This window comes from Ictalurus furcatus, chromosome 7 (assembly GCF_023375685.1).
Source record: "Ictalurus furcatus strain D&B chromosome 7, Billie_1.0, whole genome shotgun sequence".
Classification (NCBI taxonomy): Eukaryota; Metazoa; Chordata; class Actinopteri; order Siluriformes; family Ictaluridae; genus Ictalurus; species Ictalurus furcatus.
In genome coordinates this window covers 33,975,258-33,995,791 of record NC_071261.1, presented here as the reverse complement: position 1 = coordinate 33,995,791, position 20,534 = coordinate 33,975,258, and the positions used below count along the sequence as shown (strand labels likewise).

General features: G+C 41.7%; 2 protein-coding genes across 2 annotated transcripts in view; both read right to left on the bottom strand.

Moving 5' to 3' along the window:
* The window catches only part of LOC128610759 (uncharacterized), a 13,812-nt gene extending 8,797 nt beyond the window's left edge, over window positions 1-5,015 (bottom strand). Inside the window, exon 1 of the mRNA XM_053630176.1 lies at window positions 4,262-5,015. The gene's annotated coding sequence lies outside the window, so the exon portion shown is untranslated. The remainder of the gene's footprint in view (window positions 1-4,261) is intronic.
* An 8-nt stretch (window positions 5,016-5,023) lies between these two features.
* Window positions 5,024-20,534, bottom strand: part of LOC128610570 (uncharacterized) — a 35,912-nt gene continuing 20,401 nt past the window's right edge. Inside the window, exons 3-4 of the mRNA XM_053629971.1 lie at window positions 5,219-5,259; window positions 5,024-5,089 (exon numbers count right to left, since the gene is read on the bottom strand). Coding sequence (XP_053485946.1) covers window positions 5,236-5,259 — 24 coding nt within the window. The 3' untranslated portion in view covers window positions 5,024-5,089; window positions 5,219-5,235. The remainder of the gene's footprint in view (window positions 5,090-5,218; window positions 5,260-20,534) is intronic.

The following is a 20,534-nucleotide window of genomic DNA, read 5'->3' as shown; positions in this document are numbered from 1 at the left end:
AGAGACAATCGCACCAATCTTTGATTAGAATCTGACATGCGCATAAGGAAGACAAGCGGATTATGGTCAGTGTATACTATTACAGGTAAATGTACTACCATCTACATACACTTCGAAGTGCTGCAAAGCAAGAAGTAATGCTAAAGCTTCCTTTTCTGTAAGTAACATACTGGGTTGTCGATACCAGGCTCCTTTTCTTGAAGCAATACCACACCGGCCCCTATTGCACTGGCATCCACCTCGAGTTTGAATGGGCGGGAAAAATCAGGTGCAGAGAGAACAGGCGCATTACAAAGGAGACCTTTAGCTGACCTGAAAGCTAGGTCACAGTCAGGAAACCAAGTGAATTCTCTAGACACACTTCACAAGTCAGTTCCTTGGCACACACCATGGAAGAAAAATTCTTGCAAGAAGCTCTATAGTATCCCACCATCCCCAAGAATCGGCGTAATTCCCTTTTGGTTTTGGGAGTAGGAAAGTTTTGCTTCCACTTTGGCACTGACAGGGCTCACCTGGCCTTTTCTCACTTGTTTACCAGTGACTACTGCCTTAACAAATTCACACTTGGCCAAATTCACCGTTAAATTGGCATTTGCTAGCCGGACAAAGACTTCACGCAGGGTATTAACATGATCACTCCGTGAATTGGAATAAATCACTACATCATCCAAGTATACCTCGCAATTCGCTACCCCGGACAAAACCCTCTGCATTAGCTGTTGGAAAGTGGCTGGGGCATTTCACATCCCGAAAGCCATAACCATATACTGAAGGTAATTATCTGGTGTAACAAAAGCAGAAGCATCTGAGGCACGAGCGGTTACAGGTACCTACCAATCACCCTTTATCAAGTCCAATTTTGTCACATAAGATGAAGCACCTACTCTGTCTATACAATCCTCCATCCTAGTTAAGGGGAAAGAATCGGGTTTAGTGACATTATTCAACTTCCTGTAGTCTGTACAAAATCTGAGGGAGCCATCTGATTTTGGCACAAGAATACAAGGCGAGCTCCACGGACTTGAGCTGGGCATGACAAGACCATTTTTGAATAGGTAATTTACCGCTTTCCTCATTTCCTCTCTCTTAGCAGGGTTAACCTGATATGGATGCTGTTTGTTGGGGGGGGTGAATCCAAAACCTCAATGTCATGAAACAGAACGTTAGTCTGAGTGGGATTATCTGAGAAGAGAGAAGGGAAACGCTTTATCAACCACACAACATCTCTTCGATGAGAATGACAGAGATAATTAAAATGTTTCTTAATATTGTTTAATATTTCAGAGTTAGAGAGATTGGGTAGTCCAGTCTCACTATGACTGCATACCCATTTGTTATCCTCACTCTTTACAGCCGAAGGCTGTTGCGCTACAATGGCAACAGGCAGAGACTCTGCTTTGGCACCATCTGCTCTCTTCACAGACTTCTTAAGCATATTGATATGACACACATGGGGTTTCTTTCTATGGTCTGGGGTACCAGGAACATAGTCTGTACTACTCAACTTCTGTTCTATAACGTAGGGTCCAGAAAACCTTGCCTGCAATGTTGAACCGGAAATGGGAAGCAGTACCAAAACTGAGTCTCCTACTTGAAAACTCAGAGTAACACTACGTATGTCAAATCGTTGCTTCATTTGTTTTTCAGGCAAATTCATTTTTGCCATTCCAGAGACTCTATGCAAGTGTTCACGTACTCTACTCACATATTCAAGCACTGACACTGGTGTAGAGGTATCTTTCAATAATTGTTCCAGTAAACACTCTTAAGGGTCCATGTACTGTGTGACAAAAAAACGAATTCAGCTGGACTAAACCCCAGTGATTCCTTTACTGTCTCGCGAGCAGCAAACATTAACATCGGCAAACCATCATCCCAGTTTTTGCCTGTTTCCACACAAAATACACGTAGCATAGATTTGAGTGTCTGGTGGAAACGTTCGAGGGAGCCTTGTGACTCAGGATGATAAGTACTTGATAATTGGTGCTTAATTGCTAACTCATGCAGAACTTGCGAGAACAGTGTGGATGTAAAATTGGAACCTTGATTTGTTTGAATAATTCTTGGTAAACCAAAAGTAGAACAGAATTTTATCAGCTCTTTTACTATACCTTTAGCTTTAGTGCTTATCATCGGTATAGCCTCTGGGTAACGTGTAGCAGCAAACATTATGGTAAGTATATATTGGTGTCTCTACTCAGACTTTGGCAATGGTCTAACGCAGTCAATGATGATATGCTCAAATGGTTCACTCATGACTGGGATGGGATGTAATGGAGCGGGAGGTATGGTTTGGTTTGGCTTACCCATCAGTTGGCAGAAATGGCACGACCGACAATAGGTAGCAACATCTGACTTTAGACTAGGCCAGAAGAAATACTTCAATAATCTATCATAAGTTTTCCTGATCCCCAAATGGCCAGAGAGAACATGGTCATGAGCAAGACAGTGTGAGGGAACAATAACCTATGGGAACAACATTCTCCCACTTACGCATCAAAACATCGTTCTCCCAAAAGTAAGTGACTATCATTAAGGTTTTTTGTTTCATTTATAGTTCCACCAACACACATACTCAATGAAGGATCAGTATTCTGTGCAGCACATAATTGTGTATGCCCAATTTTTAACTGAATATCATCCATCTCCGGTATTTTGACTTGACACAGAGAAGCATTTCTTTCCACACACAATTTTCCAGTCATACCTTCAGCATTAGAAGACTGTAGGAAAGTATCAACAAGATCCACGACATCATGAAATTTGCGAGATTGAGCTAATGTCACCACACAGGTAGGAAATACTGAGGGAAATTGAACAGACACATCAGCTTTCTCATCAGTAATAGGGTCACTTACAACCATTGGTTGGGGAAAAAGTTTACCACCAGCTAAGTCATTTCCCAATATAATTTCAACCCCTTCCACAGGAAGTTGAGAACAAAGCCAAACCATAACATCTCCCATTACCAGGTGTTTTGAGGTAAATTTTGTGTACCGGTACTTTTATAGAACCTACCCCTATCCCTCGCAAAAGTACATCAGAGCCTGTATAAGAGTCAGATGGTAATTGTAGTACATTACAGAGCATGAGAGACTGGGCAGCTCCTGTGTCTCGTAATCCACTCTTAATCTAATTAAGACCATAATTTGATTAAGAAAGTACCATGTAAACTGCAACCTTAATCTAATTATGGTCATAATCTAATTAAGCTCTAATCGAATTAAGACAGGTGGATTATTCCTGTTTTAATCGTATTATGGACGTGCATTACAGACATGTTAACACATTATGAATGTCGTGTGAGCTTTTTCACCGCATTTTGCGACGGACATGAACACACACGGCAGTTTTACGTTTTACGGCGAACAAGAGAGTTCGGCTGTGTCCCAAACTGCATACTTGCCTACTATAGGCCTGTAGTGGGGAAAAATACATGCATCTCGGCTACTATACAGTAGGTAAGTATGCGATTTGAGACGCAGCCCATGGCTTCAAGCAGTCGTCTATTTGCACGTACAGCATGACTAATAATTAACTGCACTTAAAGCGTTCGTGAAAAATGAAATAAAAACACCCAAAACTGTATACGGTACCATAACGAAGACGAACTGTATATTGATACGTGAAATTCTGGAGGGACGTCGGACGGCGTGGCGCGGTGACGTAATGTAGTCATTTCCCCACCCGCACTTGACTGTGGCAGTCCATCCTTTTCCCTGCCTTACAACCCCATGGACAGTAGTCTTATCACTTCTCATTACTGGATAAAAAACAGTCCCGTGTTAATATAAATTCCTCTGCTAGTACAGCGCCTCAAAAAGGGACATCACTTTTTGCTCATTTAAATGAATGACTAGATTTTCTGGAACACAGTTCTTAAAATCTTCTAACACCAGCTCTCTCAAAGCTTCAATAGTTGTTGCCTTATTAGCAGAACACCATTTATCAAAGAGAGCTCTATCTTCCATATTAATCACGACAGACCGCTCAGGCAAAATCTGTTGCTGAATTAGTTCCTGCTGTAGCAGATTTTTAACCTCTTTCTTAGTGACATTACGCAGCACCTTAATAAAAATAAATAAATCTGCTATTTTAAATAAGTCATCTTTAAGACAACATTCAAACTGTTCCGTGCGTGGAGATAGTGTAAAGGAGAGTAAATCAAACTCCATACTTATCCTCTATTCACTACCCTTTTTTCCCCACACCACAAAGAAAACAGCCAAGCAAAGAGTATAAGAGTAATGAAATAACTTACCCTACGTACAGCCACAAGAAGGGTTTCACAGATGATTTTTACAGGGTCGGATGAGCCCCAATTTATATTACGATCTCAATCTAGGGTCGACGTGTAACATAAAACGTATTAATATAACTCAATAATAAAAATGAGGTCGACACACGTTTCACTCAACTCTTTGATTACTTTACCAATTTAATGACTGCAAGAAGGAAATAATCCCAGAACAAACAGAATCACTCAGAAAACAAATCTCTTCAGGGCTGGGCAAGGCCAAAATAATAAACAAACCAGGTGCTATCTTGACCCGTATCAATTTAAATAACTAACAACAGAAAAGGTACTTCAAAATATAATACAGAGTCTAACCTAACTCCCTAGCTGGTTCAAAACAAAGAACAAAAGACAGACTAAAAATAAATGGCACACAACCCCTACAGCTTTCGTCATACCAAGGAAAGTAATATTTACAATAGGTTGCACTATAAACAAATAAGGCGTACACTCAGTCACAACATATAAAGCAAGACAGGGGAATGGGAAACACAATATCTTACCTAAACACCACGATGCACTTCAATCACTCTCTTCTTTCACTCGTACACAGTATAAACCATAAGCAAGGTCACTCAAGGACCAAGAAAACATTCGCTACTCAATCGTCCCCAAGCGATCACACATCTGCATTCCTCTCCCGACATAACGTCCTTCTGTCTTTTAGAAGACGCACAATCTGCTCCTGACCTCTCCCTTGCACAACGTCAGCACGTCCAGTTAAGGCGGAGAGATCTGTGAGAGCGAAACAAGGGGAGAGAGAGAGAGAGAGTGAGAGATAGAGTAAGTGAGCTAGAGAGAGAGAGAGAGAGAGAGAGAGAGAGAACAAGAACATACCAGCACAATTCATCTCCTGATGTGACATTACTCTTTGTGGTGATGCCTAAATAAATACATTTTATGTGGTATTTATAGACTGACCTCTCCCTCATTTCCTTTCACTCACTCCTTGTGAACTTGATCTGCAGGCAAGGGGAAAAAATCCTTATTATTAGCGGAAATTGTACTCAAGAATCAGTGTGCAATTTCACATTATTAACAATAATAGCAATAATAACAATGCCCAAGGGTGCTTCACAAACATTCACAATCTTAATACAAGCTAAACAAATCTCTTAATATGATAATCTGTCAAAGAATCATCCACCTGGCTGTACAGGTGAATCTGGCTCAGTGACAGTTGCTCAGGATTTTAACCTCATGAACCTGAAATTCTGAAATTCTCCTGATTTCTAATTGTTTGCTGGGAGTTTCTTACCTGTGTTGGTTTTTAAACTATATTGCGTTGGTTATTTTATCGATAATTTAGTGCTATACTTTCCTGTTGTTGTATTTTTTATTTCACACTTCTGCCACATTTTCATTTTCTTGAAGGACACTTTTGTTTTTTTGTTGTATAAAGACAGCAAGTGGAGACCATCCATGTCGTATCTGTCTAAAATAATCTCAGCAAATCGAATCTCAGACTAAGGTACTTTTAACATTCAACATGTCAAACGTTCAGCTTATTCAGTGTGCTGAGTGCAGGATGTTCAGTCATTCTTCTTCTGTCATTAGTAATAGCTTTATTTGTGATAAGTGTATATTAGTTATCACTTTGATGGAGAAGATTGCAGCATTAGAGGTGCACATCCAGACTCTAGAGAGGGTTAGTGAGAGTGAGAACAATGTAGTTTCAAGTGATTTACTGTACACTGATTTTAATAATGCAGAAAGCCATTCAAAGGCCATTCAAAATGAAGAGTTCAGTTTTTAACATATTAAGACTTCTGATGTTTACAGAGCACTCAAATTGTTCGATATAAACAAATCACAAGGCCCTGTTTGTGTGGAATCTGTTTGTGTTGAATCTGTATTTTTTGAATTTAGCAGCTGATATTATTTCATCTCCGTTAACTTATCTTGTTGTTCTTTTATTAAATGAGGGAAACCATCCTCTCCTAGCAGAGGGGGAAATCCCACTATATTAGATCATTATAGTCCAATCCCAAAGTTCTGTATCCTATCAAAAATTTTAGAAAGCCTTATCAAGTATGAAAGCCTTATGAAGTAATCTAAACTTATCCAATCAAAGGGACAACACCTCTCACAAAGGGGTCCTCCACTCTCATGTCCAGCCAATCCGTCAAATCCATCACAGAGCTCCAGTCTGCTGTCTTTAAAAATACAACCCCAATTGGCAAAGATTCATTCATATCCCTTCCTGTGTTCCTTCCTCAATATCCTTCTGGTGAATTAAAAACAAAGCTCCTTTAGTCTAGGACTATTTGTGATGTACACTAACCTAACATGTTAATATCCCATCTGTGTTAATGAGTGATAATCCCAATAATACAGAACTAACAATACAGTAAATGATGTTGAGTAGAGATCTAGACATGTATTTACAGGTCTCTAGTCTCTTTTATCCCACTAATTTTTATTCAAAACAACCTAGTGAATTTGTTTTTATGTGTACAACAATAGTGTTTAGTTTAAATGGTAGACATGCATGCACCCTCTGTCCCTTTACAACTGTACCACACTCAAAATATCACTCAGACCCTTCATACATGACACCTTTAATTTTGTTCACTTTATTTTTAAATATATCTAATTAGGAGTAATGCGTAAATGTCTTTAGCTTAGTCTAACATAAAATGTATCATCTGTGAGCTTTGTTTCAATTTAACACCCATTTGTTTCCTTTGCTGAATGCCATTTGTGAAAGGCATAAGATTCCCTCTATAAATGTGTCCATTTCATGTAAACTGTATTTGATCATATTAAGGTAGTGTTAAGTCTACTCATGTTACAAACTACATTTCCCATCCTGCACTGCGGTCCACAAACATGGCAGGCTGCAATGGACTGCAACACTTAGATCACATTCACCTGCATCCAGTTCACAGCTCAGTCACAGCTACAGTATAAAGACTTTCAGTTCACACTCAGATTTGTGCAGTATACGCTCCAGTCCTCATGTTTGTGACCACTGCACTGTATTATTTAAATATTGCAACTCGTATACAATGTATGACATATCCATAGCACACCGTATAATATACATATTTCTATATTCACACAACTACTTTATTCTATTCACCAGTCTACGGTTCAGAAAAGAAACAAATCACTTCAAACTACACTGTTTCAAAGACACTGTAATTAATCTAACTCACAAACTCACTGCAGTGAGAGCCACATCAGCACGACATGTCAGCAAAAGAAACCTTTATGCAACGCTGCCTACTCCAGATACTCGTACTCCATGCAAAACCTGAATTCAACATTAACTATTCACCATCTTATTCTAATGTGAAGGACTCAGATAACACATCTGTAATAGATATAAAACACCTTACAGAAAGTTTGAAAATAAGTGCAGACTACTATTACCATCAAATCATACTAATTATTCATCACTGCACATAAGCAGCATTTAAAGAGAAATATGCAGCAATTATTCATCATTGTGCAACATGAAAACCTCACGCCAAAAGAACTCACACTTACACTGCTCGACTTAGCAGAACAGGAGTTACATTATTATTATTATTATTATTATTATTATTATTATTATTATTATTGTTGTTGTTGTTGTTGTTGTTGTTGTTATTATACATTTATTTATTTATTTATTTATTTATTTCGCTTTGAGTTCACTGCAATCGTGACGTGAGTGACCAGTTGGCATGACAACATCAGGTCACATAAAAATGTATAGACATGTACACGTATAGGAATCAAAGATACACAAATTAGTTATGGTTATTCCAGCTCTTTTTAGTGAGTCAGTTCATTTGACTCAGCTCAGCAATAAGCTCCCAAACAACTCTTCATTTAGTATGACTAATGGCTTTTATGATTCAGCCAAATTTAGCAATATCTGGACCTATGATTAGTGTGTGTGCACATATATCACTTAAATTGTTCAGTTCAAGCTAATTATACTAAATCTTTAATCGTACATAATTTTGGATTATGTTCAGCATAAAACTTTAAATAATACAAAAACATCAAACATTATTACCCATGGGTATTGAGCGTTTTATTTAGCTTGATCTATCCAAAACTCAACCCATTCCAAACAAATCGCACTCACTACACTGCTGGACTACAGGACTAATACGGCTGTGAAGGTTGTCAGTACTCTCTAAAAACAAATGTTTAGGCTCAACATTAACTCGACAGGGGGGATGTGACTTAGCCTAATAAGGAGCACATTGCACATGTCCCACTTCGGTCCTTGTGATTTGGCCACAGAGAGTTAGGCAGAGACTGTAACCTTGGGTCTGATTTACTTTTGAGGTTTTTTTTTGTATTAAGTACATCACTCACAAGGAACAGGTTCAAGTGTTAGCTGATCAATTTTATCGTTGGTCAGGCAAAAATGTCGATATGCCTGAGCAGAAGAAACAACGTGGCACAAAACACAAACTGCCATAAAAGTTCTCTCCGGACTGATAAAATCAAGAATACTGTTTGATTTTCACTTTTACTGAAATATGTTTAAATATTTATTTATATATTGAGTCACCTTGACTTTAATGTGTAGTGTGAAGTTTGATAACTAAAGGATTGTAAAAAGGAAAAAAAAAAATCTCTCGCACGCGCTCTCTCCCTCTCTCGCGCGCTCTGTGTTTAGATGAACGTCATCATGGAAATCAAAACACTTTCATTCAGTTTCCAAACAGGGAAACACACGGAATTCACATTAAAATTTAAAGAATGATTTGGAGCTCCGGCGCGCATGCTTCTGACCAGCCGTGTACACAATCTAAATATGGAACTGTATACAATCCGCCCAACACAGTCTCAATCCAGTCTCCTGGTGTCATGCCAGGAGACTGAGTAGCCCGGCCGGATGGAGACCCTCCCTGATAACTTGGAACACAACACGCACAGTAACACCATAACACTAAACAAACAATAAACACACATAACACTCTTTCAGGCGAACCACACAGACAGTTTTGCAAAACACCAACCATTTTTGAGTTATGACAACTTTAAATTAATTTCAACCAACGAACCACACCGAGTTGGAGAAATCACCTTTTCCTCTACAGTCAAATGTATTTTCAATTAAAGCTCATTTAATAATCTGTATAATAAACACAAGTTTTTAACTTGATTACTCATAAAGATCATGTTGTTCCAACTATTTTTTTCACATTATTTAAAAGGAATTTAAGTGTTATGTACTTAATTACCATAATTATGAACACAATTTTTATAACTTACTAACTTCAAGTTGTATAACAATAGTTACTAAAATACTACAAATATTATAAATAACATCTCTGCAGGATTTATAGACAAGGCACTCAATGAAATGAGCAGTACAGACAAAAAAGAAACACTCTGTGTCGACTACCTTTTATCTCCCATAGAACTATCCATAGTCCAAAGGCTGCTAAAAGAGCAAGCTGACTACACTTGAGCTATTGAGATTATAAGGCTGTATGTGTGAATGACAAAACAAACCATGTATTCTATGATCTGGGCTAAGACCTCCTTTTAGGCCTACAGAAAACTATTCCTTTTTTTTTTTTATCTCTCTGCTCACACGTCATAAAAGAGAAACCCTTTATTATCACTTAATTTATGGAATATAAATGAAAGGTCCAAATGGACTTTCTCCTCCACATTTCAAGCATCTGACTCACTCATTTCTCAACAATGGCTTCTGGGGCCTGAAAATGCACACTTTTTTCCACCTTTAGTCTTCCTTTTTCCCTGGATCACACAATCTGGGAATATGTTTTTATATATTACAGGTCTAGAAGTTCTGATTTACACAACGGGCAATCAGGCAGATGTCTAAAATATTTACAATGTTCTTGACTGCTCCCCAATTTTTCAAATATTCATACAGCAGTTATTGATACCAAAGTAATTATAATACAAACAGTCCCACCCGACTCACACAAAGTCTGTACCAAATTCAAAACATTCAATGAAAAAGCAGAAATATCTCAAAGTTCTGTGTTACCCATCTCAATCTGAAGATCACTCACACTTTTTTTTTTTTTTCCTTTCACACAGAAGCAGGCCTGCACAGAAAAGAACACACATTCATTCACACTTATCTCCAAAACTAATTTTTGGAGTTTATCACACACGCCTGCAAGCTCTCACACCCATATTATATTCACACACTGTTACACCTATTTATATTATCACACACACATTTGTTAATACACATTCATAAACCGGGCATGCTTCTCTTGACGGGTCCTTTCCCTGAGTTGCGTGACCCGGACCTGGGCCCAGGATTTACACCCCTCTCTATCCAGCCCTGGAATCTTTCACCAGCTGTATTAGGGGTCCCCCACCAAAGCAGCCTCCACCTCAAGTGGCCGGTATCTGGGGTTTGAGGCCTCACTTCCACCTGCCTCTATTGCAGCCCTGGAATCTTTCACCAGCGGTATTGCAGGACTTTCACTCACACAACACATATACAATTTCATTAAACAACCTTATACACCTTATACATAACCCTTATAGAATCACATATCGGTTCACACTTCTCTTACCTTTTCTCACTCACTCAAGGTTCTTTTGGAGACCAACTTAGTCTTTCTTCCCACCCCGGGGCTTCCCACTCGTGACAACAGATCACTACAACAGAGCTTTGAAATAACAGGCGTCTGCAGTGCCTTTTTCCTACACGGCCTATCTGTTGCCTTAGAGAGTGAAGTCCCACGGGAGAGATTACAGACGTACGGGTCTTAGCCCAGTCCCATCTGGGGTGCCAAATGTAGGTCCAAATTTTGCCTATTACCTGAAAACACTTAACATAGAAACAGATACTCACATATTCAATTGGAGAAAGAAAAATAAGACACCAGCCGTAAGTGAGAAGAAGCAAGGGTCCAGGTTTATTCGTTCCATTCCACCACACGAGATCCACACAGTTTGAGACGTCCCAAAATGCGATCTAAAAAAACCCAGAGCTGAAGCTCTTCTATTTATACAGTTTTCTTAGGGTCAGGATGACCTAGACATCAATATGTTTTAGAAAGAGCCTTCCCACAATACCATTATGTTTTAGAAAGAGCCTTCCCCGAACACCATTAGGTTTTCGAAAGGGCCTTCCCATAATACCAATAGGTACGAGACTCAACCTCTCGGAGAGACCTTGGTCTCACGGGGTCCGCTGTTCCCATCGACGGTTATCTCGCGGCCCTAGCCGTTCCCATCAATGGTTATCTCACAGGTGCAACTTCGCTCAACTACCCTTATAAATGGCCCGTCTTGGTTCTCTCTTAAAAATTAAGGCCTTCGTCTGTGTTACTGCTGAATTTTTCTTGTGATAAAAGAATCCTCCACACCTTCAAGTGCATTATGAGTAAGTTTCTTTCACATTTTTCTGTATTTCTGTTTTATAATGCTTTTTCCTTTTCATATTTGCTCTACATTTCTGTTTTATATCTGGTTATACTGCTTGCAAGTATTTTACCCCCTTTTCTGTACTCCATACTTCACAATATCATTATAATATCCTTATAATCCTTATATTATCCTTATAATATCCTAATACTCCTTTTATTATTCTTATAATGTTCTGTTTTCCTTCTGTATGTGTGTGCGTGGCGGCATAGGCCTCTGTGTGTGTGTGTGTGTCTCTTAGTTGACCGTCCACCTACGCTCTGAGGCCTGCCGCATTAATCAAATACATCTATGGTTTGCGCCTTGCTTATCTGTGTGTGTTGTGTCTTAGGTGAACGTCAGCCCAGTGAATTTTCAATAAAATTACATACTACTCATACTAGGTCTCCCTCGTGTTTATTTCATGTATATTTTATATACAACAGAGCCAAGGAGCAGACATGAGGCTGGGGCTGGTTTGCCGGGTCATTAGGCATGATCCAGGCTTTGGAAGTTGTGTCGTCAGCTTTAGACGGGGGCCATCTCCTCTGCCTTTCTTGAGTGTGGAGCGACTTCCTCAGTGGAGCAGGAAGTCAGAGCGACTTCCTCAGTGGAGCAGGAAGTCAGAGCGACATCCTCAGCGGAGCAGGAAGGGAGAGCAACATCCTCAGTGGCATGGGAAAATGGAGCGATGTCCATATAGAACCTTGGCATAGTGGCATCCACGGCAGAGTAGGGAAGCAAAACGGAGCTCTTGACTACAGTGGGAGGTGGAGAAACTTTCTCAGTAGAACCGGTGGCTGAGTGGCATGCTCAGCTGTAGAGGGATGCTGTGCGGCATCCTGTCACGCAGAGAATCTGTGCATCATTATTCATTGACTTTGCAGGCTGAACTTGGTCGGCTGTGTCATCAGACTCAGGCATGAGGAGAACTCGGTTGATCGTGTCGTCAGTCTCAGGCATGAGTAGAACTTGGTTGTGAAGAACTCCGTGTCAGCAGACTCGGGCGTGAGCAGAACTTGGTTGTCCGTGACAGCAGTCTCGGGCGTGAGCAGAACTTGGTTGTCCGTGTCAGCAGACTCGGGCGTGAGCAGAACTTGGTTGTATGTGTCAGCAGACTCGGGCGTGAGCAGAACTTGGTTGTACGTGTCAGCAGACTCGGGCGTGAGCAGAACTTGGTTGTACATGTCAGCAGACTCGGGCATGAGCAGAACTTGGTTGTACGTGTCAGCAGACTCAGGCGTGAGCAGAACTTGGTTGTACGTGTCAGCAGACTCGGGCGTGAGCAGAACTTGGTTGTACATGTCAGCAGATTCGGGCGTGAGCAGAACTTGGTCGTCCATGTCAGCAGACTCGGGCATGAGCAGAAATTGGTCGTCCGTGTCAGCAGACTTGGATGTGATCAGAACAGAGCAGAACAATTCAACTACTTTTATTTCCAGCAAATGTCTTAACATGTGTAAATATTTGTATGAACAAAAAAAATTCAACAACTGAGACGTAAACTGAAGAAGTTTCACAGAAGTTTGAGGAACAGAAATGGAATAATGAGTCCCTGAATAAAGTGGAGGTGGATATCAGAAGGAACAGTCAGTATCTGCTGTTCTCCAGCTGCTTTAAGTACTACAGTGCATCTCATCCTCATGGACTGCACCAGATTGGTCAGTTCTTGCTGTGAGATGTTCCTCCACTCTTCCACCAAGGCATCTGCAAGTTCTCCATCACGTCTGGAGGACACATGCTTACATGTAATTTTCCACTGCGAGGACGATCAGCTGTCCTTCCTGGGGGGGGGTTTGTGCTGTGACATTTTGTGTGCAGGTCCGAACTCCCTCCCAGACTTTCCAGCCTGCCCTAGCCTGCCTTGCTCCCGTCCCCTTGATGACCTCACTGATTGGTGGCCATTTTTAAAGATGAAGACAGAGCGTGAATGTGTGGGATGTTGGAGGTGTTTGGTGTGTTGTTATGAGATGGCTTTATTTGTGTGCTTGCCCTTGTGGCTAACTTTGTATTTTGACTGCTGTTCTGGTTTTGATTCTGAGTTTGGTTATCCCTAAATCTGCTTTGTATTCTCTTCACTTGTATATATATATATATATATATATATATATATATATATATATATATATATATATATATATATATATATATATATAAAATGTATATGTATATAATATATATTCATGCATTCGTCACCTCTAAATTAGATTACTGTAATGCCTTACTGTCTGGATGTTTCAGTAGGAACATGAACAAACTCCAGTTAGTCCAGAATGCAGCTGCTAGAGTCCTAACTAGAACCAGAAGATACGACCACATCACCCCGATCTTATCCACACTGCATTGGCTCCCAGAAAATCTCGCATTGATTATAAAATACTTTTATTAACCTATAAAGCACTAAACGGTCTTGCGCCACAGTATCTAAGCGACCTTTTGGTTTTCTATGATCCGCCACGCCTACTTAGATCAAAGGATGCAGGCTATTTGAAGGTACCTCGAATAGTGAAGGCTACAGCAGGGGGAAGAGCTTTCTCTTATAGAGCCCCACAGTTATGGAACAGTCTTCCAATTAGTGTTCGGGACTCAGACACAGTCTCAGTGTTTAAGTCTAGGCTTAAAACGTATTTGTTTACTCAAGCCTACCCTGACTAGACTTTCTATTATGCTAATTCCCAGTCCTAATAATCTTTTCTCTCCCTCTCTCCTTCTGTGGAGCCACACACAATTTTATGGAGATACTAGAGATCCTGATCCTTTCTGATCTCCGGACCTGCCTGATCCGTTTCGGATGTCCTGCCTCTGGATGGAGCTCTCATCTACTCCAATTCCAGACTGCTGGGACTACGGCTGCTTCTAAGGCCATACAGACTTCATATAAATCCATAATGAACTTTTTCACACTATCTGTTGTTACCCAGATGAGGATGGGTTCCCTTCTGAGTCGGGTTCCTCTCAAGGTTTCTTCCTCTTAAAACATCTTAGGTAGTTTATCCTTGCCACCGTCGCCACTCAGTGGCTTGCTCAGTTGGGATAAATTCGCACCTTTAATATCTGTATACTGTGTTGATATTTCTGTAAAGCTACTTTGAGACAATGTCTATTGTAAAAAGCGCTATATAAATAAAATTGAATTGAATTGAATTGATGTCAAAGGCATGTGCCGACACTGCCGATGGTGGAATGTACACAGTCACAACAATGGCGTGAGAGAACTCTTTGGACAAATAGTATGGTCTCAGTCCCACAGCCAGTAGCTCTATAGCTGGCATACACATGCTCTCACTCACTGTTATGTGACTAGCATTGCACCATTTCGAGTTAACAAAGACAGCTATACCTCCTCCCTTCTTCTTACCGCTCTGTTTTCCTCTGTCAGCTCGCACTAGTGTGAAGCCACCTAGCTCGACCAAAGAATCAGGAATGTTCCCTGTTAGCCATTTCTTCATGAAGCACAACAAACTGGCCACCCTGTACTCGCGCTGGCTACTCGTCATGTCTGCAATCTCGTCTGACTTGTTGGCCAGCGATCTTACATTCCCCATAACAAATGATGGAAGGCAAGGTTTAAGTCTCCTTTTTCACTCCCGCTTCTCTCTACCTTCGCGCCTGCTCTCGTCCCTCGCCTGTGCCTCCATAGCTCCACTGGTATGTCCATCGACAAAGGCCACCGCTCTAATCTGATACATCAGGAGCTGCTCCCTTGAATAAACAAGCATTGTCCGAGTAATCTTGGTGGGTCCAAAAATATGGCAAGAAAAACATTTAAAATGACAAATTCGGGCACAAATATAGACAATAAGGTGAAATAAAAAGTCTGGCGTAAAACCAGAAATAGAAGTAGAAAAGAGGTGAAAAAAAGATATTAAAGTTAAAAGCTGCAGGAGCTGTTGTGACCGGCTGCTGCTCGCGTCGGCACCTACAGATACATAATCTCATATACATATCTCAAATAAACACAAATATTAAAAAACCTAAACCAAAATTTAAAACCTAAAAATATCTCAAAAAAAAAAAAAAAAGAAAACGTCTGGTTTGTGCATGTAACCCTGTTCCCTGAGAAGGGAACTCCATGTTGCGTTAGCTGAATGCTGTGGGAAGCGCCCTCGCATGTGACCGGTATCTGACGCTTGTGTTACATCATGCCTATTTATAGGCCTGCCGTGATCAGGTGACATGGCAATTAAGCACGTCGTGTGATATATAAACAACACCTGTGAACTGCGCCGTCAGCCTCTATTATCTGAAGCGAAGAAACAATTCACAGGTATGCCCCATATGACAAAGCTATGCAACATCTCGTTCCCTTCTCAAGGAACAGGGTTGCAGGAGTAACCCAGGTGTTTCCTTTCAAAGGGAACTCCATGTTGCATTAGCTGTACACTATGGGAACGAGAATACCCACTCCGTCATACTGAGGGTACGGCCTGTTCAAAAAGATCCAAGCCCGAGGGTCACTGCAAGATACTCAAGTCCGTGGTGGAATGTATAACCAGGCTGTAAAATAGAATGAATGTGTGTGGCATAGATCACCCTGCCACAGCATACACATTCTGTACGGATACCCCTTTGGACAAAGCCTTCGAGGAAGCGACCCCCCTAGTGGAATGAGTGCTTTATGCCCAGAGGCGTAGCGAGACCACGCACCTCATAAGCGATAGCGAATGCTTCCACTATCCAATTAGAGATGTGCTGCTTCGACACAGCATCACCTTTACTGTCACTGCGAAAGCTGAGAAGCAACTGCTCCGACTTACGCCACTGGCTGGAGCGGTGGACGTAAGTACAGAGAGCCCTTACTTGACACAGTCGGTGCAATTTCTCTTGTTCCGGTATGAGGAATGGAGGAGGGCAGAAATCCTGCAACACTATTGACTTGGCAGCAGATGTAGGAACTTTAGGAATATAATCTGGTTTAGGATACAGGAAGGCCTTGGCTAATCCTGGGGTAAAGTCAAGGCAGGAAGGGGCAACAGAGAGAGCTTGTAGATTTCCTACTCACTTTAGAGATGTCAGGGCCAGCAGAAGAGCTACCTTTAGAGTCAAAAGCTTCTCAGATGCTGACTCTAAGGGCTCAAATGTGGCACCTGACAGAACTCCAGGACTGTAGCTATTGCGCAGTTCACTGGGTCTAGCTGATGTTCTTCACACCACAAGACAAAAAGTTGCCACTTGAGTACATACAATTTTGTCCTGGATGGCGTTCTAGCGTTCTACGTACATGGTCTCTACAACCTCAGTTGTGAGACCAGAATCTATGAGCTGGTGCCACTCATGGGCCAGACCCACAGTTTCCATAGTTCCACAGTCCTCAGACGAAACCCCCAACTTTTCAGCCATGAATGAAACGGTCTCCTGTGCAATAGGCCCAATGGTATGACGTTGGTTGCTACTGACATAAGCTCCAACAGTCTCTTATAGAGACTGGAGGGGATGCCAAAATCCAGCTTTATCTTGCTCAGTGTTGATAGGATTGCATGTTGGGGATAGAAACGCCCTCATCATAGTAGAATCCTTATAACCTCTAGAAATGTTGTCCACTGAACTGGAGAAAGCATACTTTTCTGAGGTTCAACCTGAGCCCCAGACTCTTCATATGGGCAAGAACAACACCTCAATGTTGAACCGCCAGTTCCCTGGATCGTGTTAGAATTAACCAGTCCTCCAGGTACTTTAGTACACGGATGCCCTGGAGTCGCAATAGAGCCAGAATGACATTCATGCACTTTGTGAAGGTGCAAAGGGTATAAAGCTAGCCCGAAGGGAAGAAGCCGATATTGGCATGTGTTGCCTCCAAATGCAAACCTCAGGAACTTCCTGTGACTGGGCAATATTTCTATGTGGAAATATACACCTTTTTATATCTATCATCACAAACCAGTCCTCGAACTGAACCTGTGGCACGATAAGTTTGAGCATCAGCATCTTTAGATTGTATGTCCGAAGAGTACAGTTCAGATGATCCACATCTAAAATTGGCCATATACTCCCCTCTTTTTTGTGGACCAGGCAATAGATGCTGTAAAAACCTCCCTCCCTCAGGGAATGAGGTACATATTCTATGGCCCCTTTGCCCAATAGGGATCTTACTTCCTGCGCTAACGTCGGGCTCTGCTCTGTGCTGACTACTGTGGTGAGCACACCTCTGAACCCGGGGGGGTCGAGCTCTGAACTGGACCTGGTAACCCTTTTCTACGGTAGACAGAACCCATGGCGACAAATTTGGCAGTAGTTTCCACGCTGCCAGATGGTCTTTTAATGATGTTAACTATTCCACATTGTACTAGATGGGAAGCATTAGATTTTTGTTGCCCTGTGACACCTCGCTGACCAGAGAACACTGAAAACTTGGGACAACCTTGGCTAGGGGAGGCCCTAAAGTAGCACAAGTCAATTGATACGTCCCTCCACGGCCTCTCCGGACCGCTCCTCCTTTGTCTGCTTGGCCTTTATGACCCATTCTCAGATTAGGCCTAGTAGCAGACTGTGGCTGTCCGGTTCCCCTGGCTGTCTGTGGGGGGAGGTGGGGTTCTGTACTCGCCTTCTGTCCCTCCCTCACACTAGTGCTGGCCTCCACTCCAATCGTGGATGCCCGGGTGAACTCCACACAACAGGGAAGGAACTGGATGAATGCTGCAGTATGTCGAGCTCACTCAGCAGGTCTGCTTGGTAGGCCTGCAACACTGCCATTGTCTGCAGTGACCCACAAGCAAGACCCACTACTGCATAGGCCTTGGCCACCAACACCGTGGTGGCCTTACATGGCTTGGATGGCAAAGCGGGCCCCTTTAAATTACCTGCCGTTAATGGAGAAACCTAGCTCACAAGTGCCTCCTCCACCTTCAGCATAGCTAAATAGCCATGCCATTCATTCTGTTATAAATATGGCTTTTGCTAGGTTTTCCACCAGAAGCATGATATTTTGGCATGCACATCTGGAAAAAATGAGAAAACATCTGGATTTCACCAGGGAGGAAAAAGCTAATCCAGCCTTAGTAATCACTTCAAGCAGCTCTTTATATGCTGCTCTCAGTTTTTAGTACACCCTCCTGGATCCTTGGAGTCAGAGAGGAAAATTTTTTTGTGTTTTTTTTCATTTTTTTGGCTTTCCATAGTGGAAGGAGAAGTCGCAACGCGAGCTCCAAAATCCAGTGGAGAGCCGGACCCAGAAGACAGAGCAAGAGATAGAGATAGAGCGCTCGTCTCTGGCTCCTCTTTCAGATCCATATGAGATCCCCAGGATCCAGATACGCGAGGCTCTGAAACCCAACTCTCTTCAGCCGGGAAGAGAGCAAATCACGAGCGGAGCTGCCTAATTGTAAGTCGTTCACAATGTGCACAGTCAGACCTCTCGAAGACTGCCATGGCATGCTCCAACCCTAGACACTTCAAGCAGAAAGTGTGTCCATCGTCCCCGTGATGAAACGGGAGCAAGGCGTAACACACGTCCTCAAGTCTCTCACTTATGCTTTTCTCCTTTTTATTTTTTTTAAAGGACAGAAATGAAAAGAGATATTTCTTTTTTTTGAAAAGATAGAGAGTAAATGAAGAGTCTTTTTGCGAGCGTTACACAAACGACCGACATGCAGTCTCGCTGAAGATAATAAGGCTGACGGCGGGGTTCCCAGGTGCTGTTTATATATCACGTGACGCGCTTAATTGTCATGTCACCTGATATATATATATATATAAAATGTATATGTATATAATATATATTCATGCATTCGTCACCTCTAAATTAGATTACTGTAATGCCTTACTGTCTGGATGTTTCAGTAGGAACATGAACAAACTCCAGTTAGTCCAGAATGCAGCTGCTAGAGTCCTAACTAGAACCAGAAGATACGACCACATCACCCCGATCTTATCCACACTGCATTGGCTCCCAGAAAATCTCGCATTGATTATAAAATACTTTTATTAACCTATAAAGCACTAAACGGTCTTGCGCCACAGTATCTAAGCGACCTTTTGGTTTTCTATGATCCGCCACGCCTACTTAGATCAAAGGATGCAGGCTATTTGAAGGTACCTCGAATAGTGAAGGCTACAGCAGGGGGAAGAGCTTTCTCTTATAGAGCCCCACAGTTATGGAACAGTCTTCCAATTAGTGTTCGGGACTCAGACACAGTCTCAGTGTTTAAGTCTAGGCTTAAAACGTATTTGTTTACTCAAGCCTACCCTGACTAGACTTTCTATTATGCTAATTCCCAGTCCTAATAATCTTTTCTCTCCCTCTCTCCTTCTGTGGAGCCACACACAATTTTATGGAGATACTAGAGATCCTGATCCTTTCTGATCTCCGGACCTGCCTGATCCGTTTCGGATGTCCTGCCTCTGGATGGAGCTCTCATCTACTCCAATTCCAGACTGCTGGGACTACGGCTGCTTCTAAGGCCATACAGACTTCATATAAATCCATAATGAACTTTTTCACACTATCTGTTGTTACCCAGATGAGGATGGGTTCCCTTCTGAGTCGGGTTCCTCTCAAGGTTTCTTCCTCTTAAAACATCTTAGGTAGTTTATCCTTGCCACCGTCGCCACTCAGTGGCTTGCTCAGTTGGGATAAATTCGCACCTTTAATATCTGTATACTGTGTTGATATTTCTGTAAAGCTACTTTGAGACAATGTCTATTGTAAAAAGCGCTATATAAATAAAATTGAATTGAATTGAATTGATGTCAAAGGCATGTGCCGACACTGCCGATGGTGGAATGTACACAGTCACAACAATGGCGTGAGAGAACTCTTTGGACAAATAGTATGGTCTCAGTCCCACAGCCAGTAGCTCTATAGCTGGCATACACATGCTCTCACTCACTGTTATGTGACTAGCATTGCACCATTTCGAGTTAACAAAGACAGCTATACCTCCTC